A 26,842-nucleotide genomic window follows, 5' to 3' on the forward strand; every position below is an offset into this window, starting at 1 on the left:
GAGGAGCGCGTGACTCGGCTTCCGAAATGCAATAATTAAAGGCGGCTCGTTTTATTGAGCTCTCGTGCAGACTGGAATAACGTAGTCAGTCAGTTAAGAGATTACCGCAGAATTAGATCAATGACACGTTGCCATGTGCGACGTTTTTTCTAAATTCCTGAAAGATGCTTCTTATAGTAAGAGAAGCGCCGAACAAAGCGACAGTTCGGGCAATTTATAGAGCGCACCCACGAACAATCCAGCTCTTGAACAACACAAAGCCGCCCGCCCAAGTACGCGCTGCAGCCTGCGCTAGACCATGAGACAGACAGATAGACAGAGAGAGAGGGAGAGCCCCGCGATGTGTGTGTTCGCGCTGAATGCCCCCATTACGTGCTCTCAAATGTGCCGGCCACAGGCCAAGTTTAAACGAACCCCTCAGCCAACTTCATCCCCGCACTCATGGGCGCATGCAATGCACCGGGAGTTGTGAAGAGCGCACATTACGGCAGAGCAACGAGAGGGACTCGCGAGCGGCCGGCCGCTCTCGATTTCTACGGCGCCGCCACATGGCGCGCCGCAGCGCCATGTCCCTCTCTCTCTCGCCGCGCGGCCGTCGTCGGCGCTTGAGAGGCGTAGCGGCGGCGACGCAGTGGCGTAACTGTACCTTCTTTCCGCGGTTGCGAAGAAGGAGCCGCGCGTGAGCAATCTTCTTTTCTGCTCCGAAAATCGGGACACGTCTCGCACAAACGACCTCGCTCGATCGCTGGCTGCATGCCGGCCCATACACGCAGGGCTCGGCACTAAGAGAAGAGAAGCGCTGCGCAAAACCCGGGGCGCAGCGCGCGGTTCGCCGGTTTTTGCGTCGGCGGTGATACGGGACGATTTATGCCGCTCGGATACGGGCGCTGGGGGGTGTACCAGCGGAGGCCGACGAGCAGCGCCAACCGAGAATCGCCTTCCGGTCCGGACGTCGCGCGACGATCTCCAGCCGCCCCCTTCTTTCCGGCCATGCCTGCAGCCGCCCGCGCTGCCCCGAGGAAGGGCCCGGCTGCTGTTGTTGTGCCCGCTGCGCGCCGTTGTCGGCGTGCTCCCCATTCCTGTACACCGTGGCGCTTGCGACGCACAATAATCCGAGCACGTTTCGCCCGTGCCGTGGAGCCTCTTTCGAGAGGCACTGCTTTCTTTGGCTATCTCTCTGCGTGATGCGGCGATGCGTAGGTCTCAGTGGATGTTTACGGGAGGCATGGTGAGGTAGCGAGTAAGGCGTTGTTAGTACACCGACGTAAGCGCTAACCAATACCACGGGCTCGGAGAAGGCGCCTTCCATGCTAATGGTTGCAGTTATGGCGTGTGTATGGAAGAGCGGGTGAAGGAGGTTAGTACGCCAGAATTCAGCTCGAGCAGTTCCTGAGAGGCGGCGCAGGACTCCTGGTCCTACCCCGTGTTTCATGTACATGACGGGAATTCACAATTCCGAGCACAGAATGGATTTTAGCCAACGCTCACAGGTATACCTAACGCCTGAAAGTATTTTCGGGTACGGTAAAAGTAAAAAAAAAAAAAAGAGAGAGGGGGCAGTTGCGTTCCCAACGTTCTCAGTAAAAGCTGCAACGACAAGCAAGTCTTGGGCCTACGAACAGAAACTATGCTGCGCTACCTTATGTCCTTTATCAAGCTCAGACTGAGGCCGCTATCTGACGCATTGTCCGCCACTCGAATTTCCTCGATGATTAAGTTCATCATGGCTGTACATATAACACAGGGCGAAAGGGGCCAGAAAAGCGCTGCCAGAAGAGAGCGCCACTTATGAGCCGTTGGGGAAGAATACAGCACTCGTTGTTTCGGAGATCCCATAGTGCTTGTTAATTTCTCAACACACATGCACTCTTACTTGATACCACTCTAATAGATTCGGCTCTGTCAGTTCCGAACTTCAAGAGGCAAAAATGTCGTTGCAGTTGGGCTTTCATCGGTGCTTGGGGATTCCTGAAGCGCAACGCGCTGTTTTCCTTTCCTGGAAATATTTTTTGCTTCATAGATCGAGAGCTTTCCAGCTAGCTCGGTGAACAGTTGGTGGTATAATTTTTTATCAGATAAGAACTACATTAAGGATATGAACATGGCACAGCTTGATATCAACGAAATTGCCAACGCGAATAACAAACATATAGGCCGCGTATTGCGCTGTAAGTAAACATAAGCCTACATCCCATCCAAACGTATCGCTTGTATAAGCGTGCTTCCCCAGCGTGCTTCACGCCAGCCTCTCGCAGCAGTAACTGTGGCCGCAATGCCGAATGAACCAGCGTGTCTTTCGGCCTCCCTTCCGCCGTCTGTCGAGGCACGTGTCAACCAAGCCGTGTTTTCCGTCTGCGCCCGGTCCGGAGGCCTCGATAAAGGTCTTGTCAAATATACGCCCTGGGCCGTCCGGAGAATTGATTTCGGGCACCCCTCGCATCAACCTGGCCGGTGACTGTAATCCCGCCTGCGCGCCCCGAGACGCCGCTGTGATTAGTTTGGGGACGCTGGCCGCTCTGTTTGGGCTTCTTATTAGGCCGATATCGCTGTTGGCGTCTTTGTCGCCGGGGCAATCTCGCAGCCGGGCGGGGCAAACGACATTGGACCGTCGCCGACGCACGCCCCGAGGCATTGTGCGCTGAGGCGCTTAACGGCTTTGCTTTTATCGTGTAGCGAATCTTTTTTTTTCTTTTTCCTTTCGGCAGCTTTCGTTTCTTTCCCTTATCCTCGTGTCATGATTAAAAGTTGCGTGTCTTCAACTATATTAGTCACTTTCGTAGCTCCTGTTCTCGCTTCCTGTTCTTTTCTTGCAGCTTTGCTCCCAAGCATCCATTTACACATATGCGTTTCTTGTTCACTACTGCGCCAACGCATGACGCTGAGTTCTAACTCTATGCCTTCATTTCTTCTCATTGCAGCATGTCAGTTCTACCCGCTTGGAGAAAACAGACGCTTCGAGAGGGTCTCGGAAAACATCCAAGTTGGTAAGTGTCCATGCGAAACATATTTCCTTCACACAGAAATAAAAAGAAAACCGATATAGAGAGGTCGACCAAGCTGCACGACAATATCTGTGTTGCGCAGTCGGGTTTGTTTGCAAAAACAGCCCGTGTGGTGAATGTACGCTTCTCAAGCCCACTATGATGTCACTCTCTCGCCGAGCGAAACTACTCCAAGTCTGCCCCGGATGTTGAATGGAACGTGGTACAGTCGCAGCGCAGTCATGGGCACCCACATTAATGTAGAACATTTGCAATTCAACACTTGGACAACCTCAATTTCTTTTTTTTTCCCCTCGCTTTCAGCTCGCCTTGCTAACTTGATAGCGGAGCCAGCTTGGCAATAGGTCTCGTTAGACGCCTCGCTGTCTCTCCACGTCCCAACCTCGCTCTTAACGCGTATCACAGGTTAGCATAAGCTCCGCACTATGCAACAGAGGACACCGCTAGACGACGTTAATGAGAAACTCCGTCTCGGGCAAAAACTGCGCCACTCAGCTTGGAGCGCACAAGAGCCGCGTTAAGAAGTGTTGCGAAATGTGCGAGCAGGGGGCTTGGCTCCAGCGCTTTATTCAGGAGAGTTAGCCTCTCCTCGGGTATATTCCATAGCGAAGCACTCGCACTGCGCTCGCGCGTCCACGGCGCGGCTTGGCCGGACGACAACGAGGCGGTCGGGCACTCGAGGCGAACGAGCCAGCAACAAGGCACGGGTCTGCTGCTCGCCGCGCGCCCTCACACAATCCCGCTCGCCTCTGCGCGGGCTCTAATGCACTTTGCGACGCAATTACGGAACCGCGTCCCACCGCGAATAAAGGAAAGCGCGCGGACTGGAGGCGCTGCGCTAAGACGAAAAGCCGCCCAGCGCACGACCAGACACGCGCGCACACACGCACGCACGCTCGCCAGAAATAGTGCGCCCGCGCTCAAGCTCCAGTGCCGCTAGTGCCGGGCACTCTGAAAAATCTCGGCGGCAGAACCTCGCGGCAATCGCCAGAGGCATTTTATTTTTTCATGTGTGCGGGTGTGCGTGGAAGGGAGAAGCGCCGTGTATCGCAGTCACGTGCACATGCGCGGCACGCAGGACTGAGTGTTCTGCTTGATGCCTGCGCGGGGTCCATGGCCGGCGGCAGGCGAGCTCTGGCTTCGCGCTGCAGGGGCTCGGCTTCCACAGTGTGCAGCGCCGCCAAGTACGCCATGCGCGCGCACACACGCGAGTGCGCTGGCGCAGGCGCGCTTTTTCGGGAGATCCCAGTGGCAGGCATTATTCAAATGAGCTACCCCCTTTACGCTGCCCCCTTCGCCGCGACGTCGTAAAACTGAGGGCCCTTTGCCTGCGCCCTAATAAGCGAGCGGTACGAGACTTTGGAGGAGGGGGCAGGGAGTGGAGGGAGCGTTCGACGCGGCAGCCCGAAATTACGGGCGCCCCGGTTGTTTCGAAGACCGTGCCTGCCGCCCGCGGCCTGCGCCGACAGTGCTCGGGCAGAAGCGCCGTGGGTGAATGGGGGGGAGTCGAGACAAGACGGGAGAGAAGCCCATGCCTTGATGAAGGGAATAATCCTGCGTTACGCTGCGGCTATGTAGCGTGCCGCAACGGGTGGGGCCGAAAACGAAAAAACGCTTCAGCGGCCGCCTCTGTGGCGAACTGGTATAGTGCGCGCGGGTTTTAGCATAGGTGCGCGCAGAGGCGTGTGCGGTACGTACGTACTTCCAGAGAGCTCCGGATTGAGCGACAACCATTTGGAGGCTAGCACGAGGAAAAGGAACAAAAAGTAGAGCTCCGCTATTTGCGAGAGGCGGTCTGCATATCGGGCGGAGCCGGTTCGCCTCCAGTGGGATGCGCACCAGCACGCATTAGAATAATGATGCGATAGAATGGAATTCCGGCCTAAAAGCCGTTCCCAGCGAAAGCGCTCGCGTCAGGTGAAAGCGTCCGTCCTAAATCCCGCTGGCGGAGCTCGGAACGATTGCGCGCGCGCCAGATTTGTTTACGCGACGGGGGTGAGAATTCGGTGACGCTGGCATGTTACGCTCGTGTGAGCAGGGCGGCGCCGCAAAAGAGCGGATAACGTGTACTTACCCCTCGGTGATCTAAATTCCGTGCGTGGAGTCCGAGCTGAAGCGCGATTTAAGCGCATTTTATGTAGCGTGCGTGCTTCGCTGCGCTGCGTGCCGAGGAAGGGAACGCGAGAAAGTGAGCACGCCCTCGTCGGTGGTTGTAAGATACGCCGCTGCGCTGGCCGACATCGTGCCTGAAAGGTGGTCATGTAGCGCGACCCTTTAACTTCACTACGTCATCTTCGCCCCTGATTAGAACGCAGGTGCGTGCATTAACTGAATAACTCGGATAACCTAAATAAGATATATCGCTGCAGACCGTCCACACACTAGCAGCGCGTTGCACTGGGAGTGAGGGACACATGTCGTTGGCCTTGGGGTTCGAGATAGCTCATCCGTCGGCATGTACCGAAAGCACCGCTTCCTTACTGGCGGCTTGCTGTTGGCGGCCCGCAGAAATGGAGACGCGCCATACCTTGAGCGATTATTGCGGTACAGCAAGCATTGCGCACCAGCGCTAGGAAGTAGCAAACGGTTAACAGTAGAGCCCAAAACATTTTGTCGGAAACAATAAGCACGACCTCAGGGACAAACTATCTCGAACACAGAGAGGCCAACGGCATGGTGTCGCTGACGTTCTGAGGAGCCCGCCGCTAAACTGCTCTAGACAAGTGTGTGGATGTTTGTGGTGTATAATAATAATAATAGCCTATACGGGGCGGCGCCAATGTGCGACACGTATAGCGCAAGTGACGATGTAGTGTGGCTGCACAAGCTAAAGCACCGCAGAACTGAGACTTTCCGAAAAAAAAAAAAAAACTGCTGAGGCTTCGTGTCGACTGCACAGTCATTACTAAACCCGTCTTTCAAACAGACCCGTTATACGAGACCATGCTCTTGCCTGCACACGTTGAGAGGAGCACTGGTCACCTGAAACAGAGAAAAGCATTAGGGTCACGTTATGTTTGCGTGATACAAAGCCTTGTTTATTAGACGTCCCGCCAACATTCCGGATAATATTCTTTGCGCCCCAGGGGTTCTCCAGTTTCGTGAAAACTTCACATTCCGGGTCGGTGAGTCAGTACCAAGGGATGTACGCCCGGCTAGAAAGGAAAACGACACAGGTTACAGCAGGGGACACTGAATCGCTCGCCGCTAACTGTAGGGCACTTGGCCGCGCAAAAATCGGGTAGGCCGACAGCGTGTGCTCAGTTCGCGGAGCAGCGAGCTCCGCTGTAGCGTTGACACACTCAGTTATCAACCATTCACCGCAGTGGTAATAGATGCAGTTAAACGGAAGCAAGAAAGAGTGGTAATATATAGCGTTATCCAGGCACGGCCAGTGAGAAGGTTTATTGAGCAAACGGGAGCGTTGGATGATGCGAAGCATTCGGGGGCGCAGCGCCAGCTATCTGCATTGACGCTCAACTGCACAGACACTGCTCGGCGAGCCAGCGAAAACTACTCATGCTTGCTTGGCGACTTAGATGAGAGGGGGTTTAGAACTGTTTGCGGGTGATGTATTTAGCTACCCTCTAGAGAAACACTACGCAGCACCCGACTACTCATGCCACTCGCTGCGTGCCTCGCTATTCGGCGTGTCAGAGCAAAGAGGATGGCTTTTCGCAGTGGAGCCCGCAAAAGCACACGCCCTCACGTCCAGCACTGGCGTGGAATGCTCCAAACTGCGCGAGCCTATGCTTAGAACGGCGGATTTCGCCTCTTGAATTCGCGACGCTAGTAAAACCTTGCGCATACAGAGAAGGGGAAGGAGAGGTTTAAAGCGAGTGTCGAAACATTCCCTGCCATGTGCGGTGCGCGCCTGATTTCTGAAGGAAAAAGGAAAGAAAAAATTTGGGGACACTTAGGCTCCGCCTTCAAGGGTGCGACGCGACAGCGGTTCCTATTGCCCACGCAGACACGGGCATTGTTTCCTCTTTCACAATCACAATCATCATGCGAAAGACCACACGACATACATATAAAGCCCCGTTTTTAACCGAACCATACGAACGTCTGCGCGTGGCGTAGAGGTAGCGTACGTGTCTTATCGCAACCCGAGGGCCTGAGGAGCAGGGGTTTCTGATACGCCACAGGTGTGGCTGGCGCCATCTATGAGAGCCTCTTGTAATCGACTAGTCCTAACTTTTCCGTCACGCCGACGGCAACGCCGACATCGGCTTTTATACGAGGCGAGGTCTTGACGCATGTGCGTAAAAGTTACATGCAGACAGAGTAACTTTCGAACAGGGGAAATCAGGAGCGGAGCCCAGCCAAATCGGAATCCGCTATCTGTTGTTGCTCGAAGAGGATGTGCTTTCGCGCCGCGGGAGCACCAAGGTCGAGGCGCGTCGTGGCATGCCTGTGAACATAGGCCGGACATTACGCAAAAAGCGCACAATTCTCACCGTTCGTCTCTGCGGCCCGAGACGTGTCGGGACTATCGAGCAGGCAGCGAGCAAGTGCGTGGGTAGCCTGCTCTGTGCATCGTTCTCGTGTGCGGCCGGTGCGGTATGAGTCACACGCGGCGCGCTCTATGGACACGCCAAAGCCCTTAAAGCAGGACGCATTCGTCCTTCCCGCAGCTTGGCAGCGTGTCGAGCGCTAGTGGCTAAACGTGGTGCGCTGGAAATGCTTAACGGAATAGAAATGACCCCCGTTGCGGATCGCGAAAAAAGTGGCGCTGATTAAACAGCTAACGAAGCCGCAGCTGACGTAATTGGCCTCGCTGCTTCAGAGTGCTTAGATAACTTCGGAGAGGCAGCGTAGAGGTGCGCAGATGCATCTCTGTGCCGCCGTCGCGTGGACGCAACGGCCAAGTTCTTGAGCCGCGGCCTTTTTCGCGGAAGCAAAGTTTTGTCGAGAGGGTGAGGGTAATGAGCCATTGTTGTACGCGCATTGTTATTCAGGGCGGCCGGTAGCTGAGATTGCGGACATTTAGCCACTGCGAGCAATGCGGAGCGCATTACAATTGTCCTCAAACCTGTTTATACCGGCCTCAGAGATTTTGCAGAGAACAAAGCAAGACAAAGTGTGGTGCTTGGCTCATTACCGTAGTCTTGAAGAAACGAACGCTATTTTAACGCATCGCGAGTCTGAACAGCTCAGTATACCTATAAGGGGATAAGTCCGTGTGCACTATTCGCCTTGAACTTATATACGAAGGATAGTGGCATTCGTCGCGGGCCTCCTTGCGCAAGTTTCTTTTCCAACTTGGTGATTGTTCGCGGTAGCGAAAACACCAACCAAAGAAACTTCCGAGATGTTCCATTAGATGTTACAAACACAGCGCGAAACTTGGAATCATTCTTAAAGGTGAAACGAGCGCAGATGTAATTGCAACTTGAGCATCCATTTTTTTCCTCCGAGAGATGGACTCCTCGGGGAAAGTTCTCCTTAAATGCTGGTCTCAATGTGCGCTGAAAATAAGCCTGGCATTTGAAGCGCCAGAGTGACCACACAAACACGGCAGTTAACTTCCCCAGTCCCTATTGAACGATACAAAAAGAGAAAGGAATAAAGTCCCGGGCAGAGCCCCCAAGCTCACCTGACGTACATGTGGAATGGGATGCGTGACAGCAGATACCCTGACGCCATCCTCGTAGCGGCAGATCCGTTGGACGCCGTCGCATATGACCGTGCGCACCTCGAACAGCCTCGGCCGGCTGGCGGGGATCGCCGGCCGGTGGTGACCGACCACAGGCACAGGCCTCGGCTTGTGAACCGCGATCGACGTCTGCGTCACACGCGTGGTCATCGGCACGGCACCGCGGCCCATGGTGCAGTGGTGTATCATGCGGAAACCGTCCGTGCCAGCCTCCAGACGAATGCCCGTGTGGAAACCGCCACGGCGTCGGAAGCCGGACGGCTTCCGTGTCACGAATGGCGTGGACGAGTAGCTGGACGCAGTGGCCCCCATGCTATCCGCAGCAGGCGCTTCCCAGGACCTGCGGTGGATACCCTTGATGATTTCCTCGAGCGTCACGAAAGGGCTAGTGGCTGCCTGCCTCCGCGCTTGATTACGGGCTCGGGCGCGCAGGATGGCACACTGGTAGTCGTAGTCCTTGCGCTTCTTCTCATCCGACAGCGTCTGGTAGGCCTGCGCCACGCTGCGGAAGTTCTGCTCGGCCTTCTCCTTGTTGTCCGGGTTCTTGTCCGGGTGCCAGCGCAGGCACAACCGCCGGTAGGCCTTCTTGATCTCCTCCAGCGGGGCCGTCTGGTGGACGCCCAGGATTTTGTAGTAGTCCAGCATGGCGCTGGCAGTCTTAGCGACCTGTCACGGAGGCTAGCCCAGCGAGAATTTTTGAGCGTCGTGCCCCCCCGTTAGCGAATTTTGAGAGAGAAAGAAGGATCCGCTTAGATCACTGAGCGGAAGCGACCATATCTAAGGAGGGGGGGAGGGGGCGCTGCCGTCGGCCCATGGCGCGGTGCACTTTGTTTTCCTCAGCGCGGGTGTCTACTGCACTACGACTGCAAGCACGGAAAGGACGCCATTCTGGCAGTTTGCTTGCCCGGTCGTAGGCATTTCTACTGGCTCTGGATCAGGCTGCGAAGGGCAAGGACAAAAAAGAAAGAGTGAAAAGGGCTTCGGAAGAAGCAAAACATTGATATTATGGAAGAAAACACAAAAATTCGGTGCTTATCCTTTCTATGCCTTCCCATTCTTGGCCGATTTTCCAGTGTGGGTACGCGCCATTTATTGGTAGTACAACAACAAGAAAAGAGAAAATAAGGCGTTAATCAAGGCAAGCGTCTAAATCCCAGAGGAAAAAAATTAACGGCAGTGCACGAATTGCCATGGCAGTACCGTACCCTAGGCATCGAGGACAAAGAGGAAGCCAGATTTGGGGCTGACAAGGTCAGGCCATTCTTCTTGAGGCCAACCAACCAACCAACCAAGCGCAAATGCGGAAACCTGGAAATTTTCAGAAACAGCGGCACGATTGATATCTTTAGTTTCTGCGTATAGCTGCGTATAGCTGTCGTTGCCTATTGACACGAAGCGATAAACATATCTCGGTGGGTCCTGCTCGGTTCTAAAGCCCACATGCGTTCCGAAATTCCCAGTCACCAATCCCACTTCTGTTGTCTGCGCAGGATTGCTGCTAGCTGCAAAAAAACTTAAAAGCGATAGCTTTCCAGTCTAAGACTGGGCACAAAAATGTCATGTACAGATGCCGGCTACTCCCTGTGTCTTCCTTATATTCTATATCAGCCGATGCATAACCAACACTAAATTTGTATTGCACGCAACCTTCGTTAGGCTAATTAGTGTCCCTTAATGTATTCTTACTCAGCTTCTACACTTCTCAATAAGACGGACACTTTGTTCCGGGCCGACTATTTATTTAGCAGTAATTTTGAGTTCCGTTTGATGAGTGCTTCGAGATTTCTTGGTATTCAACTGCTGATGAGTGCTTCGAGATTTCTTGGTCTTCAACTGCATGCGTGGCCCTCTTGTGCCGCCTTGGAGAGCAACTAGAGATAAGGCGGAGGACCAGTGCGTCGGTAGGTGCTCCGCGTCAGCACCCCGTTCTCGTAGACGTTCACGATCTCGGCAGCGTTCTCCTTGATCACCTCTAGGTCCATCCGGTTGCCCTGCACGATGCGCGTGGAAGTCTGGCGCTCGTAGTCCGTTGGCAGGCGCAGAATCGAAACGTTAGTTGTAGTACTCGGTGTCTGGTAGTAAGGCGTTGGAGCGGAGACGGTGGGGATGTACGTGGTCATCGACATGGCTGGTTTCGGTACATAGGGCGAGGGAGGAACGGTGTAGGGGAACTGAGTGGAGGTTGACGGTTGGTACATACTGTAGCTGTAGGCCGGATGGCGACCGGTTGGCGGTGGGTTGTACACTGTGGTCATGGAGTAATGAGGGTACGTGGCCACGGAACTTTGCGGGTAGGCTGTCACAGGACTTTGGGTGTAGGAACAAGATTGCTGCGCACTGCTCTGTCGGGGATGGGAGGGCACGATGTAGCAGTACGTCCGGGACGTAGTGGACGGGGATGGAGGGATCGAGGCTCTACGGAGACGTTCGTCGTAGCGCTGACGCGACGACTCGTTGCCGAGGACGCTGTGGGCCTCAGATATGGAGCGAAACATGCGCTCCGCCTTCTTCTTGTTGTCCACGTTCTTGTCAGGGTGCCACTGCAAGGCCAGCGTCTTGTAGGCCTTGGAGATGTCGGCCGCAGTGGCGTCCCGCGTCAGTCCCAAGATGGCGTAGTAGTCCGGGCGGTGGGCCATCGCCGAAGCTCTCGCGCAGCCGCGGTCACTGGCAGGGAATTTTGGCCGAGGGCTCGCAGGGCGGGGTGCCTCCTCACTTGACCGCGGCGGCTTTCTCTGGGAGACGGGCCCTGGCAGGAAGCACCTCGCGTTGCCCTCGGCTGGCCCGGAGCTGGCGACGAATGGTTCCAAATGGCGGATGGGCCGGTGGCACGGGCGACCGCGCGCTCTCCCGCGCCTTCGTCAGCAGGGCATGCGCGCTCGTGGTGGAAGGCGCGCGAGTATACGGCTTCGTCTTCTTTCCTTCTGGTCTCTCGAACTCTGAGTATATTTGCTACTATCGAGAGACAAAGTAACAGGGAGCTGGCGAGAGGTGAAATGTGCTCGCGTTACTCCGAAATTGGGAATCAACAATACGGATGACAAACGACGTAAGACATTGAGTTTCATATCCGGAAGGTTTGACTTAGGTTTTATAATGCGCGTCTTCTTGCAGGGAACGAAAGCAATGGCTCCTATGCTAGTATTGCTTGTACGAGCGCAGTACTTGATATGTCCAGACTCCCTTTCGGCTCTACAACGGATATTGTTGCTAATGGGTGCACTCGTGCCTTTAAGAGGCGCTTGTTTAAAGTTGTTTCTTAAGGTGGTTAAACTTTTGTTAAACTTTTGCGGCTACGCAGATTCTCAGCTCTGCTTAAGTCGACGGCGCATTCTCTGTCGCATTTCTCCTGTTTCTACGTGCAGTACAGACTGCGGAGTTGTTGATTGCTAGGTTGGCTGCCCTGGATCATTAAAAATTCTGCATAATGTGTCAACCAAAACATCAAACGCAGTATCCTCATCCTGAAAAGAAAACCAATAAGATTTAGCCACCTATGATTCTTAGGAAAATGTATTGTTTTTCTTTTTGGCATGTTGCTCCCAATGCACATGAGCGTCAAGAAATATAGAGCAGAAATTAAAGTAACGCAAAAAAGACTATTGGGCGAAATAAACAGCCCAAAGAAGCCAATCACATTGATCGCTTGCCTCTTTGTGCCAGTGGTGTATTCGACATATTCAAAGTCTTCTTTGTGATTGCAAAGCATGTGGGAAGGTCTCCGACAGAATGCAGGTGCTTAGAGGAACGTTAATGCATCACTTTTTTGTTCTCTCCTTTCCTCTTGTTCTAAAGGACAAGAAGTGTTCCGGGTGGAAGTCCATCCGCGGCGGGATCTGCGCGTCGAGGCCATGGACAACAGCCTGAGTGACATCAACTACTTTCGGCACGAGGACATCGACGACCGCACCGTGTCCATAAAAGTCGCCAAGTCGCTGGAAGACCTGGTTGACCGAGTAAGTTCGCTTCAAGACTACCGACATAAGACTTGCACAAGGACTGCACCCAAATAATCATACTCGCCCGGCTGCCGTGGGCCTTGTTATTCGGGCCTCAGTTGCTCTGAGCCCTGTGGGAAAAGAAAGGCGGTGCAGTTAGGTGCACGGGCACATAAACTTTCATAAACTGAGTAGCTCGAATGGAAGCTTAACGACAGGCCCAAATTACTAGTTTCCCGAATGAAAGACGCGTGTGGCGGCTTTCGCGCAAACCGGTGGTCTGTTTGCTATGGAGCGCAAACAACCTCAGGGTGCGCGTTATGATTTGTTCTGCCTCAGTTCGAATTGAAAGAAAAAATAGAAAGGTGTGAGCCTGGCTTTGACCGGTGCCCCGAGGCACTGCGGTTTTGGTGATTCTTCTCCGTCTCATTCCCTTCTTCCGTCGTTGAGCTGTCCCTCAGTGCGGTACAAGCCAGTTGTTAGCTCGGCGCTGTTGTGGTTTCCGTCCGCCGTTTCTTTGCTCCTGGTGCCGCATTATCTTTGTTCATCGAGCAGTGCACCTAATAATGGCCCCAGGGCACGAGAACACGCACTGAAGCAGCGCTGGCAAGAATAAACGTTCCGTGTTTTAGTTTTAACTGGCTGATGATCCAACCAGCCAGAGCCGGAGGCGAATAGGTAGGTATAATAGGTATGCAGCGTGCGCAGTATTGAAAGCCCATGGCCCGTTACGGCTGGCGCTTACAAAATCTCCGTTTGTTTCCTGTCCCATGTGTTGGGTGAGTCGTTCGGTTCTCATTAGCCTATCCACGTACCCACATTACCCGGCCCGTGCGAGTACCGACCCGGCGCTAGGAATTCCCATTGAACGTAATGCTACGCAACGTGAGAAGAAACGCAGTCGGTGCTTGAATCACGGCAGTATCTCACCTTCACGTTCGAGCTCCTGCAAAGATCACTCACAGGCGAGCAAAAATGAGAAATTTACGCGTACTGCTCAGACACCACACCAGCTCCCAACACTCAAGTTCTGCAGCGAGCTACCCTTCTCCTAGCATATTCTGAGGAATCACTCAGAATAGCTCAATGCTCAAGCCAGCAGCTGCGTATTCCTCTCTGTCCTCAGATTTCTGTGGCCCACTGGAGCCACAACTTTAGAAGGTAACTTCATTTCAGCCAAGCGCGTAAAACAAGTAGTCGATTTACACCAACTCTAAAATTTGTGAGACACAGACCCTTGATTTGGGGTCTTCGTACAGTGTCTATAATTCACTCGTATTACCTTCTTCTTCTTCTGCATCTGCCTCTTCTCCTTCCTCGCTCTACTGAGAAATTTCTTCTTCAGTAACCTTGCTTAATACTGTCAGAAGCATACGACGAAGCACTTCTGTACAACCCTTAATGAATGTCTAGTTGCGAATGTCAGCTGTCGCTCGTTTGTGTAACCAAATTGGCTTTCGCGGATCTCTGAACAGGTACCCCGCGTCACGTATTCAGTACCTCAGTTGACACAAATAACGCGCGCACCCTGATAACTTTCTCGTTTCTGAGCCTTAACTAAGAACGGCTAACCCTTCGTTGGCGCTCGAGCAATTCATGACGGTATAGGGAGAACAGCCTTTGAATAAACAATAGGCTGCACTTACGCTCTTTTATACCACGACTTTCAGCCGCCGGCCTGTTACTGCTCTTCGGTAGTCCTTGTGCCCGAAAGCTTCGTAAAACATTCATTCCGGCTGTCCTCTGGAGACCCTCGCAGAAAGACCACGAACATGGTGACCGTGCGCAAGAACCTTGTTTGGCTTTCTGCGTGGAACTCGGTTGTGCGAATCACTTTTGGGCGTAAGTGTACGACTTGTGCTGGTGGACCACGGGACCACAAACTACGGGAAATTCACTGCTATCGTTTGTATCTCTTTAGCTTGAATCCCAAGTCTATGGTGTTTGATTTCCGCCATGCAATTATAGAGCAGAGCCCAATACAGACGCACACACTTTGCACAGGAGCTGATCGTTTCAGACTTTTTCGACCAGTTTATGCGGTAGGTTGGTACGAACGCAGGTTCTCAATATAATTGTTGGCGGAAACTGATAAGCGCCCCTGCAGATTCAACGGCCGAGCTTCATTGCAGAGAGCTGTTCAAGGCTAACTAGATAATCTGTTTTGGAATATTTATGCCCCACCGCTGATGTGCAGTAATAAAATAAGAAAAAAAAATTCACGGGTACAAGAAACTTTGGTGGAGCCAAAGCGAGACATGACTTCGGGGGAAACACAACCAAGATAAGCAACCGTGTTGATACTCGAGTCTTGTGGGATTGGGTTCTTTCATAGCATAACACTGAAGTCCAGAAATTTTAAAATGCCAAAAAGAAGCTTTACACTATACACAGATGACGTTCTGCTTGGAGCTTACAGCTATCGTTAAAAATGTGGCGTTTGTTTGGACATGTCAATTATAGTTTATAAACGACAGCCAAGCATGCCGTCACCGTAGCACTAGTGAGAGCCACGACGAAACAGGGCAAGTCGTTTCCGCAAGCTGACAGGTTTAAGGGCCGCTCCTCCTGAACAAATGAACGATTAAGTTACCGCGATTGCAACGCCTTTGAGCGTGATTTAGTCCGATCGAAAATCTTTCTAACGTCGTAACCAGCCATCTTCCATTTGAGACCGGCGGCCCGTGTGAAGACATCTTCAACGCAGCCGCTCTCGAAACGAAGAAGAAAGAGGGTCGAGTCGTGCGAGCGGCCGTGCTCCTAGCGCCGGGGACAAGGAATGATAGGGGGTGATGAGTGCGGTTGCGCCTATTCCCATGGCGCCTAAGTGGCGCGATTTCGCGCGCCCATTAACCGCCGTAAGCCCTTAATAAATTCCCGCACGCTTGAGTCAACTGACCCTCTCGTGTGCAGCACCAAGAGACAGCTCTCGCGGGCTTAAATAACAGCTCTTAGGCGCCCTCGCGGTTTTGCGTAATAAGGCGATGCACAACCCTGTAAGGTTGAAGAGGGGGGGGGGGGGGGGGTTTGGAAGCGAGGGGTTGCGGACATAAAAGCAGAGATGTGGACGGGCGCAGTGTTCTCAGCGTGGACACCAACCCTTAGCAGGCAAGATGTGGCGAATGGGGGGGTCTGCTTAGAGAAAAGAAAATGAGCGATCGGCGGTCTTGGAAAGGTGGCGTGATTCCAGCCATTGTCTTGGCTGAACTTCAGAGGCACGAGCAGCATTAATCGAGTTGCGTTGTCGCCTTTGTGCTGCGCTTCTTGGTCCTTCTCTTGAGCGCCGGCGTGCTTCGGGCTTCAGGAGAAGTTTGGGCCGCAGCGGCGGTTCTTATCTCGGTTGCTGACACCACTTAGCCCGGACGCGCTGAAACGACAGTGATGCCGTTTTGCTCTTTGCCCAGAAAGGAATTTGTGATCCCTTTCAGTCGTTGTGTGTACATGGGATGATCGAGCTGTTTCATTCTCTTTGTTGCGACGACGATCGCAAAGCAAATTGCAGACAGGTTGCGGCTGGTAACTGGGACTGCGCACAGTACTCCCGTAGCGCTGTCCCATTTTAGTGCGCGGAGGTAGGCAAAAAAACATCGTCGGAAGGTTAATCCTGCACATTATCCAGAGCTCCGCTACCTTCGTCTTCTACTTCTTTCTGTTCTTCTTCATCTTTTACTTCTGTTCTGGTGTCTCAAAGACGACAACTATTTTTGTGCAGAATAAACCTAGCAGAAATTGGCGATGGCGATGATGCCAACCTTTGGGACGATGAAGTCGACTTGTCCATGCCAACGCGGTATAGGCGGTTTTTGTGAACAGCGAATTATGGATGCTCAAAAATATTGGCTGCTCTTGGTTTGGGCACGCTTATTTCGGCGGTTCTTACAACGTTTCCCCACGCGCTGTTTAATGAATAGCGGGCCAGGAGAAGATGAAGACGAAGGTAATTCGTTCGAATCTGCAGTCAGTAATAGAAATCTACGCCTCCCGATTCTTGGCTGATCCTCAGTGTGGGTATGTGCCATCTTTTGTATGGGCAACGACAGCAGTCGATGTACTTGAACGTCGCGTTTGCAATGCTCTGCATCGTAAAACGTCATGAGCTCTGGTAAAGAGAAAGATCACTAGCCTCGACCGGTGCGTTCATCGTTTAAACAGAGTTCGAGGTAAAAGAAATGTATTTCAACAAATGAAAGCGTTTCCGTTACTGCGTTTTCTGTGTGTTTTAGAAAAACAGATGAGGATAGTTCAGCGCAGACCGAATTAAGAGATTAATGGTCAAGGACCTTTATTTGTAAAAGCAGTGCTGTGAGCTGTGAGGCGTGCCGTAGAGGAAGGCTCCGCACTGCTTTCTGCCGCTTGGAGTACTTTAACACTCATTGAAATCCCAGCGCGTGGTATTTTTCCATTTGGCCTCCATGGAATTGCTGCCGCCGCGGTCAACACCGATGGCTTGAATTGAGCAGTCGAACGCCATAGCCAGTGAGCCACTGGGGTTCATTGCAGTCTGCAAGGAACTCAGTCTGGTTTTGATTTTTCTTTGCAGCCCGATCCTCAGAGCGTCTTGAAGTTCAAGCTGACCTGCCGAGGAGCTTCGGGAACGGTAAGTAATCTTGGAGGTCTCATGATGTGTGGATCGGAGAGCAGCGTATATCGGCTCTTGAACGAGGCATTTATCACTAAATTAGTAAACGAGTGCGTATGGAGGAGTCACAGCTTGGTGCAAACTATGGAAGGCGAGCTATTGGCGCCCACGGTATACCATTTCACCATCGCTCAAGTCCGGACAACTAGAGCACAATACTGCATTGCCATCTTGCGACTGCGCTACGTTGCTCGACGGTGCTGTCCTCACACACACTGGCACGGCTACAAGGTGACCGGAGAGCAAGCCGCCATTTCGACAACTGTGGTTCTAACTGAATAAAGGAAGCCTTGCTCTCGTTGCCATTCCAGTGAGCCCCTACTGAAATACGAGGCGCGTCATTTCGATGAGAAAACTATTCTCAGCTAAAGCTGTCTTATAACTTTAAAAGTACTTGCTTTATCTCAGAATGTCATTAATAGATGAGTTGGTCAGCCTTACACCGGCACCAGTGGAAGCAAAAGCAAAGGAAATACTCACGTCTGTCTCACAGTTTTTCGCTCTGAAGGGGAAGATACAGCAGACGCCAGCCTATCTGGAGCTGAATTCTCAAAGCATCTCGCGCCTAAGAACGCGTTTGTCACCGTCTCTGATCCGTCACCTCAGCAGTCGTGAGCACGACGGTAGGAGTGCCGTTCAATCAGGCGCCGTTCTAATGCGCGAACATAGGCGGGCAGAGTTCAGCCCCTTATTTGCTGGAGCCAGCCGAAGACTGTACTTCAGAGCTCAAAACGGGAGAAAGAGCCACCCGACAACCCGACAACAGTGGCGGGTGACGCAGTGGAGATAACGTGTGGCATACTATAGCTTGCTCATGCACAACTGTAACGACGACAGAATCAGGCATGGGCTAATAGGACTTACTTTACTCTTTGCTGCCCTTTGTATATCTTGACTCCTTGTGTTATAAGCATGTGTAGTGTCATAGCCGGTGCTCGGGGCCCGGAAGAAGTTTACGAGAATTATGATGACCTCAGTCGCTATGTCCAATGCTTAGGCTAACTTTTCTGACAACGTGGCGAGACGGATCATTGGGTGTGGCCTTTCTTGTCAGAAGTATTTGCAATTAGGGTTTTTGCTTTTCCAAGCAATACCTGCTTATTTAGGCGTTATACTGCCTAAGGCTATGACCCTCCTACTCATTAGCGCGTGAGCTTCTATCCTGTATGTGCAAATATCAGCCATTCTTCGTCATGCCTGACAACACGTTGCATAGGGGGCACTCTTATGTGCGCATTATACACAAAGAAGAGGGCACTTACGGAAAGTTCTGCTGAAAGTCTGAGATGGCATCCCAATTTAGTGAGCTACTATAAACGGAATAGGCGATAGCGATGAATCCGTGTAATTAAACGCACATTGTTGCCTATGCCGTAAGCTACATTCCTCTATTTACTATATAGTGTGGGCGAGAAGACGCAAGTTTAATTACTTAATTACTGACGCATTTTCACACCTCTACTGAGGTGCCGAAGCTCGTACTGTAGAGAGCTGTAATAGACTGATATATGGCGTCCCTGGAATACGCAAGCTGCTCAAGAAGACATGACGTCGCGCCAAATGTCCACTCACATGCGTGCGGTGTACACTGTGATTACCCTGAGACTTTATTTTCTTCCCTGAATCTTATGAAATACAATGTTGCTATTTTCATCCTTTCTGCTAAATTCAATTGAGTTATCTATGGGGGGACGAGAGATCGCTTTAGACTTTGCTGTTGAGACAGTGTGTAGGGTAGTTTGAGTATAAAGCCGATGGTTTCACCTACCCGCTGAGTCCGAACCAGCGCCACATGTCATTCATAATGTAATGTTGTTGTTCTCTCCTGCTGGGCTGTTTCAGGACGAAGCCTTTCTGCCTGTCACCGTCTACATCCAGGACGTGAACGACCACGCCCCTGAGTTCCAAAACGTGCCATACCACCTCGAAGTTGACGAGGTGAGTTCGAACTCCTTCGCTCTCAGTGTGTTCCTCTCATCGCCTCGGTCGGTTCGTTGTTCTCCGTCTGAATGAACCAGAGGTTCACGCGGCTGAGCAATCTCAGAAACCCGACGGCTTCCGGCTATGCTGCGACACATGCGACTCGTTACAACAAATATACATACACAGGACAGCATATGCTGTTTGCGCTGCTTACTAAGAAGCGCTGGCGCAGAGGTGGCTTAACCCGCGAGGTGCTATGCTGCGGTTAAAAGGCGACAATGCCAAAGGGCAGAATGAGCAGCCACTCAGCCTAAAATGGCCAAACAGTGCTTCTTTTTAACGCTCTTTTACCCGCAAGCAGCACTTTCTACGATGTCATTCCTGCTTTGCAAACATGCAAACACTTCGTCCTTGAGATGGGAAGCATTCCTAGCGCGTGTTACCCGTGAAAACGAGCACCATTCTCTGGTTCGCTTCGGCCGCAGTTTTGAACGCTGCTAAGCATGCTACCTGTTCTCGTGCTCGTAGTAATGCACTCAAGCCTAGTTTGTTGGCAAAGTGTTGTGTTATCCAACTCTTTCTCTCGACATATCTCATGACACACCAGTCCCAGTCGTCTTCAGACGGGGAAGTTTTGATTTTATACACAGCTGATTGTTATCGACCAGACAAACGCGTCCAGCGCACTATATTTTCATGCTGCGCGATCCGAGACTCTCTTTAATACGCCTTCTGTCCGTAAACGCACTTACTGGTTTTCTGCGCTGCGTCTACCGTAAGGCAAGGGCCGATGTCAGGAAGCACAACCCCCAACACCAGGCGCGCGAACTGACATGCTCCAAGTTGTCTTGTCGCCGATGCCTTCACACCATGAGCAGCACGTTTCTGCCCCGTTGAGACACGAAGCAGAGATCGCCTGCCGGTCCATAGGTTAACAGTAGCTTGGACACCGGGGACGTAAGCAACTTTCTGCGTCCAGGCTTCTGGTGGCGAAATCTCAGTAAACCGCGGCCTGGCGCTGCGCCTCTGTCCAATACTTCCGCTCCATTCTTGCTCTGCACACCCGCCGGCACTGGGATTCCTCGCACCCGCTGCTTCCCCCCCACAGAGTGTCGCCAAAGGCGTCGCGCACAGGCTATCGTTAGCCGGGGGCCGGGACGAGACAGTTGAAGCGCGCGGCCGACGTCGTCTTGCGGCGTAGATAACAATTTCACGGCCCGTCAGGCCCTGCCACTGGGCTCATTCTAGCGAGAGCAAGACCGGGCTGCCGAGAGAAGGCGGGCCTGGGCTCGTTTAATAATCGAGCCGAGCACCTCTCCTCCTTCTCCTCCTCTCTCGGTCTTCCGGCCCTATGGCTCTATTCCGCTGCATTCCGCTACACGGGAGCGCCGGATCTTCGCGCACGCTGCTCCTTTGGGGCGGTCTCCATCCGTCCGCGGGGCTGCCTTTTCTCAGCGGGATGGTTCTTGAATGGGGGTGTTCCATATCGACGGGAATGATATTTTGTTGCGGTTGTCACTGGGGTAACTAGGCGTGCTCACGTTTGCAACAGAGGGACAGCCATCGTGACCGTACGAAGCGAAGGTCTGAACTGAGCGAGGCTGTCATTGGCATGCTGCCTTCGGCTCCCTCCACCCGAGCAGCCTAATTACGAAGTAGCAAGACGCACAGTGCTGGCGGTTCGATAAGCGGGTGCTCTTCGAACGTCCTCGGAAATGGAGCAGCTACTGAGCACAGCATTGCTTTAGAAAAGATTAAGTCTAGCTATGGAATATGGTGCACAATGAGCATTTGAAAAGGGAATAGCATGACCTATGGTTAACGTTGCTTTGAAAGGAGCTATTAGCGGTAAGCACTCGACGCTAAGGAAAAATCGGAAACCCGCAAGTAAATTTCTCCAAAAGCAGCCGTGAACAGAAGACCTCAGTCCGTAAATAGCGCGAGCCCAACGTGCAAAAAAAATAAAAAAATAAAAAAAATACAGTACATCGTTCAAGCCAGCACGTCGATTAAGGAAGCGCTACTGTCGAGTTTGGTTATACTAGTGAAATTAACATTGCGCGGGAGCAGTCCTTGGTACGTTTATCTTTTGAGAAATATGCATAACGTTTAATTTTAACGCGACATAAACGCGTTGGTATCTGCAGAGGCAGCTAGGCTATTTCCGAACGGTACAATACTTCCCATGATCACCGTTCATGCTCTTCACTTTTGCGGCAGCCTCGTAGCTCTTTCCTCAAAGCATCTGAGCTTGTCCTTTCATTCCAATTTTCGTTCTTTATATAGCGTGTCGAGAACCTTTTGTAGGCACTATTTCCATGTTGCTGGGCGCTCACTACATGCAGAGGCTAAAATGTGTGCCTACATATATTTAACACACGCACACGCACGCACGCACAAACACGCACGTATACGCACGCACACGCACGTACACGTACGTACGCACGCGCACAAGGTGGATCGGATGCTGAAAATAGGCTAAGACCGTCGCCACATGCTTCTAAGCGAAAAAAAAAATTGAGGGCAGCGTCTTATTTTCTGCGCAAGAAAGTTAATTAATTTGACGGACACGAAACAGCAGCAACTGGAATGAAGGTATGTGTGGCCCACGGTCAGAACATGGAACTTAAAATAAAACTAGAAACGCAAATCACCCTCAATCGGACCAACCGAGATCAGAAGCTGGTGTTCTCCTCATGTTCACTTTTATACATTCAGAGATCTTTTCGCGCGAACACTGCACGACGCATACGTGAAGCAGACTTTGCGAGGGACGTCTGGTGATTTATTCTATTGCGAGAGCCACGCAAAGGTACGCCGTATTCAATGAGAGAGCGAGAGAGAGATCTATATATTGACGGGCGTCATACGTACTACTTTCAACCATTTCATTACAGTAGTCAAACCGGCGTGGAGTTCCGCACAACGCACTAAAGGCGAAAAGGGCACTGGCTCGACGAAAGGCCGCAAAACACGCAGACGGTCGGTAGATGAAACATCCTTTCCGCCAGCGCGGGCCGTTACACGTTTCTTCCATACTCCCCTTCCTGACGGGCCCGTTGTAACTGCTGGCTGACCTATATTACTCATAGCGGGCAGATGTGCCTGTCCAGATCCGGCGCTTCGGAACAGTTCCGTTTGCTTTTTGGTACTGAATTTGCTGTTAGAAAGAACAGTGCGACTACCGACCGGAATTGTACAAGAGACAGGGAACAAAAAATAATACAGCAAAAAACTCTACGAACGGATGAACAAGTGACCCCTGTTCCCGAGCGAGAGGCCGTGCTGGATGCCGCGCTTCCTCTGGCCTGGCCGTCGTTATCTGGCGAACCTTGCTGCAAGCTCTGCGGTGTGGCGAGCGGTCCAGACGGCGCATCCATAAAAATCGGCGCAGAGAACAACGGTACCGCGCGTTCGCCCCGTGCGCTCACCGCAGCCGTGGACAGAAGGTGGGCGAGGGTGGTGCGGCTGCGGCTTTTCCATATAGCGAGGCAATGCGTCCGCCGGGGAAGGAGCGGTCCGGAAACCCCGAGAGCCGGCCAGCATTGCTCTACCGCCGCCGCCTCGGCGAAACGACGACGCCCAGGGGAACGCTTCGTGGCGCTGTGCCCCGGCTGCGCAGGTCCTGCTCGTCCGGCTCGTTTTGGCGCGACGTGAGGCTGCAGGACCGCGCACCGAGCTGGAGTGCTGCGAACACAAGCGCCCGCTTTTTCCTTTCCCGGACTGCTTCCGCTATCCCCGGTCCTTCGCGGCCACCACTCCCGCCTGCCAGATTCGGCGGCTCGGCTTTCACTAAGCCTCGGCTCGCGTCGGCGCCCTCCTTGAGGAATCGTTGAGACGTGACCCTTAACTCCTCCTCCCCCGCCTCACCTTCATGGGAACACCGACGGCGTTATCTTCGCCCCGCATCTCCAGCCTGGGACGCTAGCACCACGTGCTTATAGCCGCAGCGTCCGGCTCCGCATCGCGCTACGAGCCACGAAAGGAAAGGGTTATGCCCGTACGCTACGCCCAGTCCATAAGCACTTTGTTCTAGCTTCTCCTTCCCCCCCATTTCTGTGCCTATTCCAGCGTGCAGAGAGACCCGATTTCTCTCAAGCGCAGCTCTTCCTCCTCCTTTTCCCATCCGGGTTCTTCCTTTCGCTCCTCGGCTTTTCCCCTGCCTGTGGATCTTTGCTCCCCGCTCTTATCAGCGGCTGGACTGTGTGCCGGAGCCAAAGGCTTACCGCTCCTCCCTCGCACCTGAGCGCCGTCCTCTGCCCCCGTAATTGGCAGGCGCCCTGCCGGCCTCATCCGTGTCTATTGACCCAAGCTTGCTCGGTTGTGCGTGCGTGCACGGGCCAGCCGCCCTGAGCATTAGGGACGGGATAGCCGTGTGTTCCGCATCAGACATGCGAGAACACACAAACCAAAGGATTCGGGGCTCCTTTCCTCCTCGCCCGGGTCGGCTTCCTTCTCGCTGTTCTGCTCTGCTTGTGTTGGCTTTCCTCCTTTAAGCTCTTCTAACGACCGGGCTACCAAAAACAACCCGGATTGGAGCAGACGAGCTTCGTTTGAAATACTACATAGGCTGTTGCGGGTGCCGGGGTAGGATTACGAGGCATGCCTAATCTTCAGGAAGGCGCCAAGGAAGCAGCGGAGTAGCTATGAATGTGTGCACCGCTTGGCATTTTTGTGCGCTGCATTATTTTACGGCGCTGGCTTAAAGTTCCGCGGGAGAGCATGCAAAACGCTGCATAGTGTAAACAGCAGGAGATTACAAGAGAAGGAACACGGCCTCTTTTACTGCAGCCAACGCACGTAGGAAAAGGCTGGAAGAAAGCATAATGAGGTTATGAAGGCTTTTACGTCCCTGTACAAGTTTCTCTCCATTACGAAAACGTGGTCTGTTTAACGTCCATAATAAAGCCTTCTCCTACCTCCTAAAAGCATTACGCATGTAAAAGAAAAAGGAAAAGATCCCATTGTAACGCTTCTCACGATTTTCCAGCAGTCAGAAAGCGCGCGCGAAAATCGCAGCTTATTCTACCGTCAAGCTTAGCCTCGCACAATAACCATTGTGTCCGCAGCGTATGCCCTTCGAGCTTTTCCGCGTCCCGCTCTCTCTCTCTTTTTTTTTTTGTTCTTCACACAACCTGCCATAGAACACGCGTCTTTTCGGGTTTTTTTCCCAGGCCGCCGCTGTTGGCTCGGGGTCTGCAGACAACAAAATCCTCGCGCCAGGACTTCAGCGCTTTCAGCCTCGGCACTTCGCACGCACTCCGCACTTTCTTTGTACTGCTGCTTTTCCAGCGGCCGCTTACACATCCACGATCGGCACAGCAGTCGCGTTCAACACGGCTTGACACACGCGCGCGCGCGCTGTGTAGCTCTCTGCGCTGACTGAATACGATCGTGTCCTTGCCACACCGTGCACACCGCAGTGACCTGACGCGCACAGATCGAATAATGTCTGCGCATGCTCCATGTTTCTTTATTTTCTGCGAATTACGTTGGACTCAATGGCCGTACACATTTAAGACGTCGGATTCAGCCCGCATAGGATGGGAGGCGCTGTGCGACTGTCAGCGGCCCCGTGATGGAAAGAAAACAGCGAGAGATCTTGGAATTACCTTTGTTAGAATAACATGTTATTGGTGTCCTCCACGCAACGCTGTCTTGTCAGCCTGGCCGTCGAGTCCTGCGTGCAGGGCAAAAAAAAAAAAAAAAAAACACATTGAACAGTGCCAAAGAAAAGCTTACTGCAAAGTTTCGCAAATTTCCAACTTTGTTGTTAAATGACTAGTCGTAACCAGCGCCCGCTAAAAATGCTGGGGAAATCACTACTAGAGATGATATGTTGGCGCTTGTTAATTGGCTCGTCTCGTGATTCCTCTTGGTGCACGGGGGGTGTAACTGAGAGCGACGCTCCGTATAAGGCTTCATTCAGGCAGAAGTGAAAATGAAAATGTCTGCATAGCAACACCACCTACGCCATAAAAATATGTTAAGCGCGCGACTAAATTTTATAAAAAATATAAGCATAACCAAATCATTCTGGTTGTACTTTACCAGTAACCGCAACGAGAAGTCATTCCCCCGACAGTTGCTTTGACTAGCTGCAGTTTCGTTACTCTCTTCTTTCACCGAAACAAAAGCTCTGTGTTTGTTTGTTTGTTTGTTGCATGGCTGGGCACCGTTTAAAATAAGAACCGCAGCTAAGCTTGGGCTGTAAGCGTAATGCATTCCCCTCAGCCTTGTATCTCTGAAACCCGAATCCCTTTTAATTTGTATGCATCAGGGCATAGGCCACTTGTGCGGGTTGCAGAGCCATAAATTCTGCGACGTGAAACGTAGCCGACCTGCTCACGAGCGCTTCGCGCGACGTGCTCCGTAAAGGAAGCTCTTCCTAAATCGCAATGTCGCTCGCGAGGCTGAGCCTTAATCCGACAGGAATCTATTTCGAGCTCCTGTCAGGGAGCCTTTAAAGAACGCGTTCTGCGAAAACGGCTTAGGCCAATCGATGGCCGGCATGGCACGCACCGTCTGATTGTGTGGGCTGCGAAAGGCGGCCGACTGCCTCTCGGTCCTTTCCTTTACGCCCGCGTATCCCGTTGATAGGCTTAATTTGATTCTTGTGTTCTTTTGTTCTTTTTTTTTTTGCCTTCGCGCTATCTCTGCAGTTGACACCCGTGGGCCTGACAGTCTTCCGAGGCGTCCATGCCATCGACCGAGACAAGCCGAACACACCCAACTCTGACGTCACCTACGCCATTGTGGTAAGTCGCACCTTCTGCGCGCTTGCTTTTTCGTCTATATTAAGGCTGCATTGCTCGGTGCAAACTTTTTTTCTTCTTGTCAGTGTAATGCCAGTAAAGTGTCGACGATGGTTTTTCTCAGATGCGCTCGAAGACAAGTACACGCAGTTAGCCTCGTCGTATTCTAACGTCATACGAGCGGATAAAGGCACAGAATATACAGAGTGAAGGACGCCGAGAATAGTTGGTTGGTTTGGTTTATGAGGTTAATTTAAAGTGCCAATGCTACTCAGGCCATGAGGGACGCCGTATTGGAGTGCTCCGGATAATTTCGACCACCTGGGGTTCTTTCACGTGCACTGACATATGGCACAGTACACGGGCCTCTAGCATTGCGCCTCCTTGCAAATGTGACCACCGCGGTCGGAATCGAACCTGCGTCTTTCGTGTCAGCAGCCGAGTACCACAACCACTGAGTCTCCACGGTGACTACGCCGAGAATGCCTTTGGGCATTGGTGGTGGTACCTTGGTGCGATTTTATTTTTCTGCGTGTTTTTAGGCACGAGCTTACGGTCCGTTCATGCGTTACAAGTCGAAGCTCTTTATTTAGAACTATGGATGAAAATAAGAGCAGATGCGGGGTTGGATTGTTAGGGCGGAGAGGAGGGGTGGCAGTGTCGTAAGTATGCCACATGTGAAGCGACAGGCACGTTAATCTGGGCTAAAGCCACCTTGCGCTACCCAAAACTGCCCGTTTTCTTTCCTGGATACTTTTGGACAAGACGGGTTAACAGGAACAGGCAGAAGGTCGATCTCGCGCCTCGTGGTGGGAATGAAAACAATTTTGTTGTTGAGAAACAAAACACAGGAAAATAAAGTTATCGACTATTCTAAAAACCGGCCCTTTTAATAACTCCGGTACTGGCTCGCGAACAGAAAGAAGGAA

At 52.4% G+C, this 26,842-nt stretch overlaps 3 protein-coding genes across 7 annotated transcripts in view; 1 reads left to right on the forward strand and 2 right to left on the reverse strand.

The window, feature by feature from the left end:
* LOC149353314 (protocadherin Fat 3-like) overlaps positions 1-26,842 on the forward strand; it is a 273,844-nt gene that overhangs the window by 124,504 nt on the left and 122,498 nt on the right. For both annotated transcript variants that reach the window (XM_089582466.1, XM_089582467.1), the window contains exons 3-7: positions 2,919-2,984; positions 12,454-12,614; positions 17,137-17,193; positions 19,078-19,173; positions 25,821-25,916. In XM_089582466.1, the coding sequence (XP_089438592.1) occupies positions 2,919-2,984; positions 12,454-12,614; positions 17,137-17,193; positions 19,078-19,173; positions 25,821-25,916 (476 nt within the window). The remainder of the gene's footprint in view (positions 1-2,918; positions 2,985-12,453; positions 12,615-17,136; positions 17,194-19,077; positions 19,174-25,820; positions 25,917-26,842) is intronic.
* The window catches only part of LOC149353315 (uncharacterized), a 148,039-nt gene continuing 127,225 nt past the window's right edge, over positions 6,029-26,842 (reverse strand). For 3 of the 4 annotated variants that reach the window (XM_089582469.1, XM_089582468.1, XM_089582470.1), the window contains 3 exons: positions 24,771-24,838; positions 8,602-9,600; positions 6,029-6,157 (listed from right to left, as the gene is read on the reverse strand). In XM_089582469.1, coding sequence (XP_089438595.1) covers positions 6,113-6,157; positions 8,602-9,306 — 750 coding nt within the window. In that variant the 5' untranslated portion in view covers positions 9,307-9,600; positions 24,771-24,838 and the 3' untranslated portion in view covers positions 6,029-6,112. The remainder of the gene's footprint in view (positions 6,158-8,601; positions 9,601-24,770; positions 24,839-26,842) is intronic. The other variant, XR_016290956.1, reaches the window with a different exon arrangement.
* On the reverse strand, positions 10,467-11,406 carry LOC149353316 (uncharacterized). The gene has a single exon (XM_089577318.1). The coding sequence runs from the start codon at positions 11,295-11,297 to the stop codon at positions 10,533-10,535; it is 765 nt and encodes a 254-aa protein (XP_089433444.1). The 5' UTR covers positions 11,298-11,406; the 3' UTR covers positions 10,467-10,532.

Source organism: Amblyomma mixtum, chromosome 3 (genome assembly GCF_055824585.1).
Source record: "Amblyomma mixtum isolate Tamu chromosome 3, ASM5582458v1, whole genome shotgun sequence".
Classification (NCBI taxonomy): Eukaryota; Metazoa; Arthropoda; class Arachnida; order Ixodida; family Ixodidae; genus Amblyomma; species Amblyomma mixtum.

Excerpts from the sequence above, each read along its gene's own strand:
- LOC149353316 (XM_089577318.1), bottom strand. The coding sequence starts at position 11,297 with ATGGCCCACCGCCCGGACTACTACGCCATCTTGGGACTGACGCGGGAC.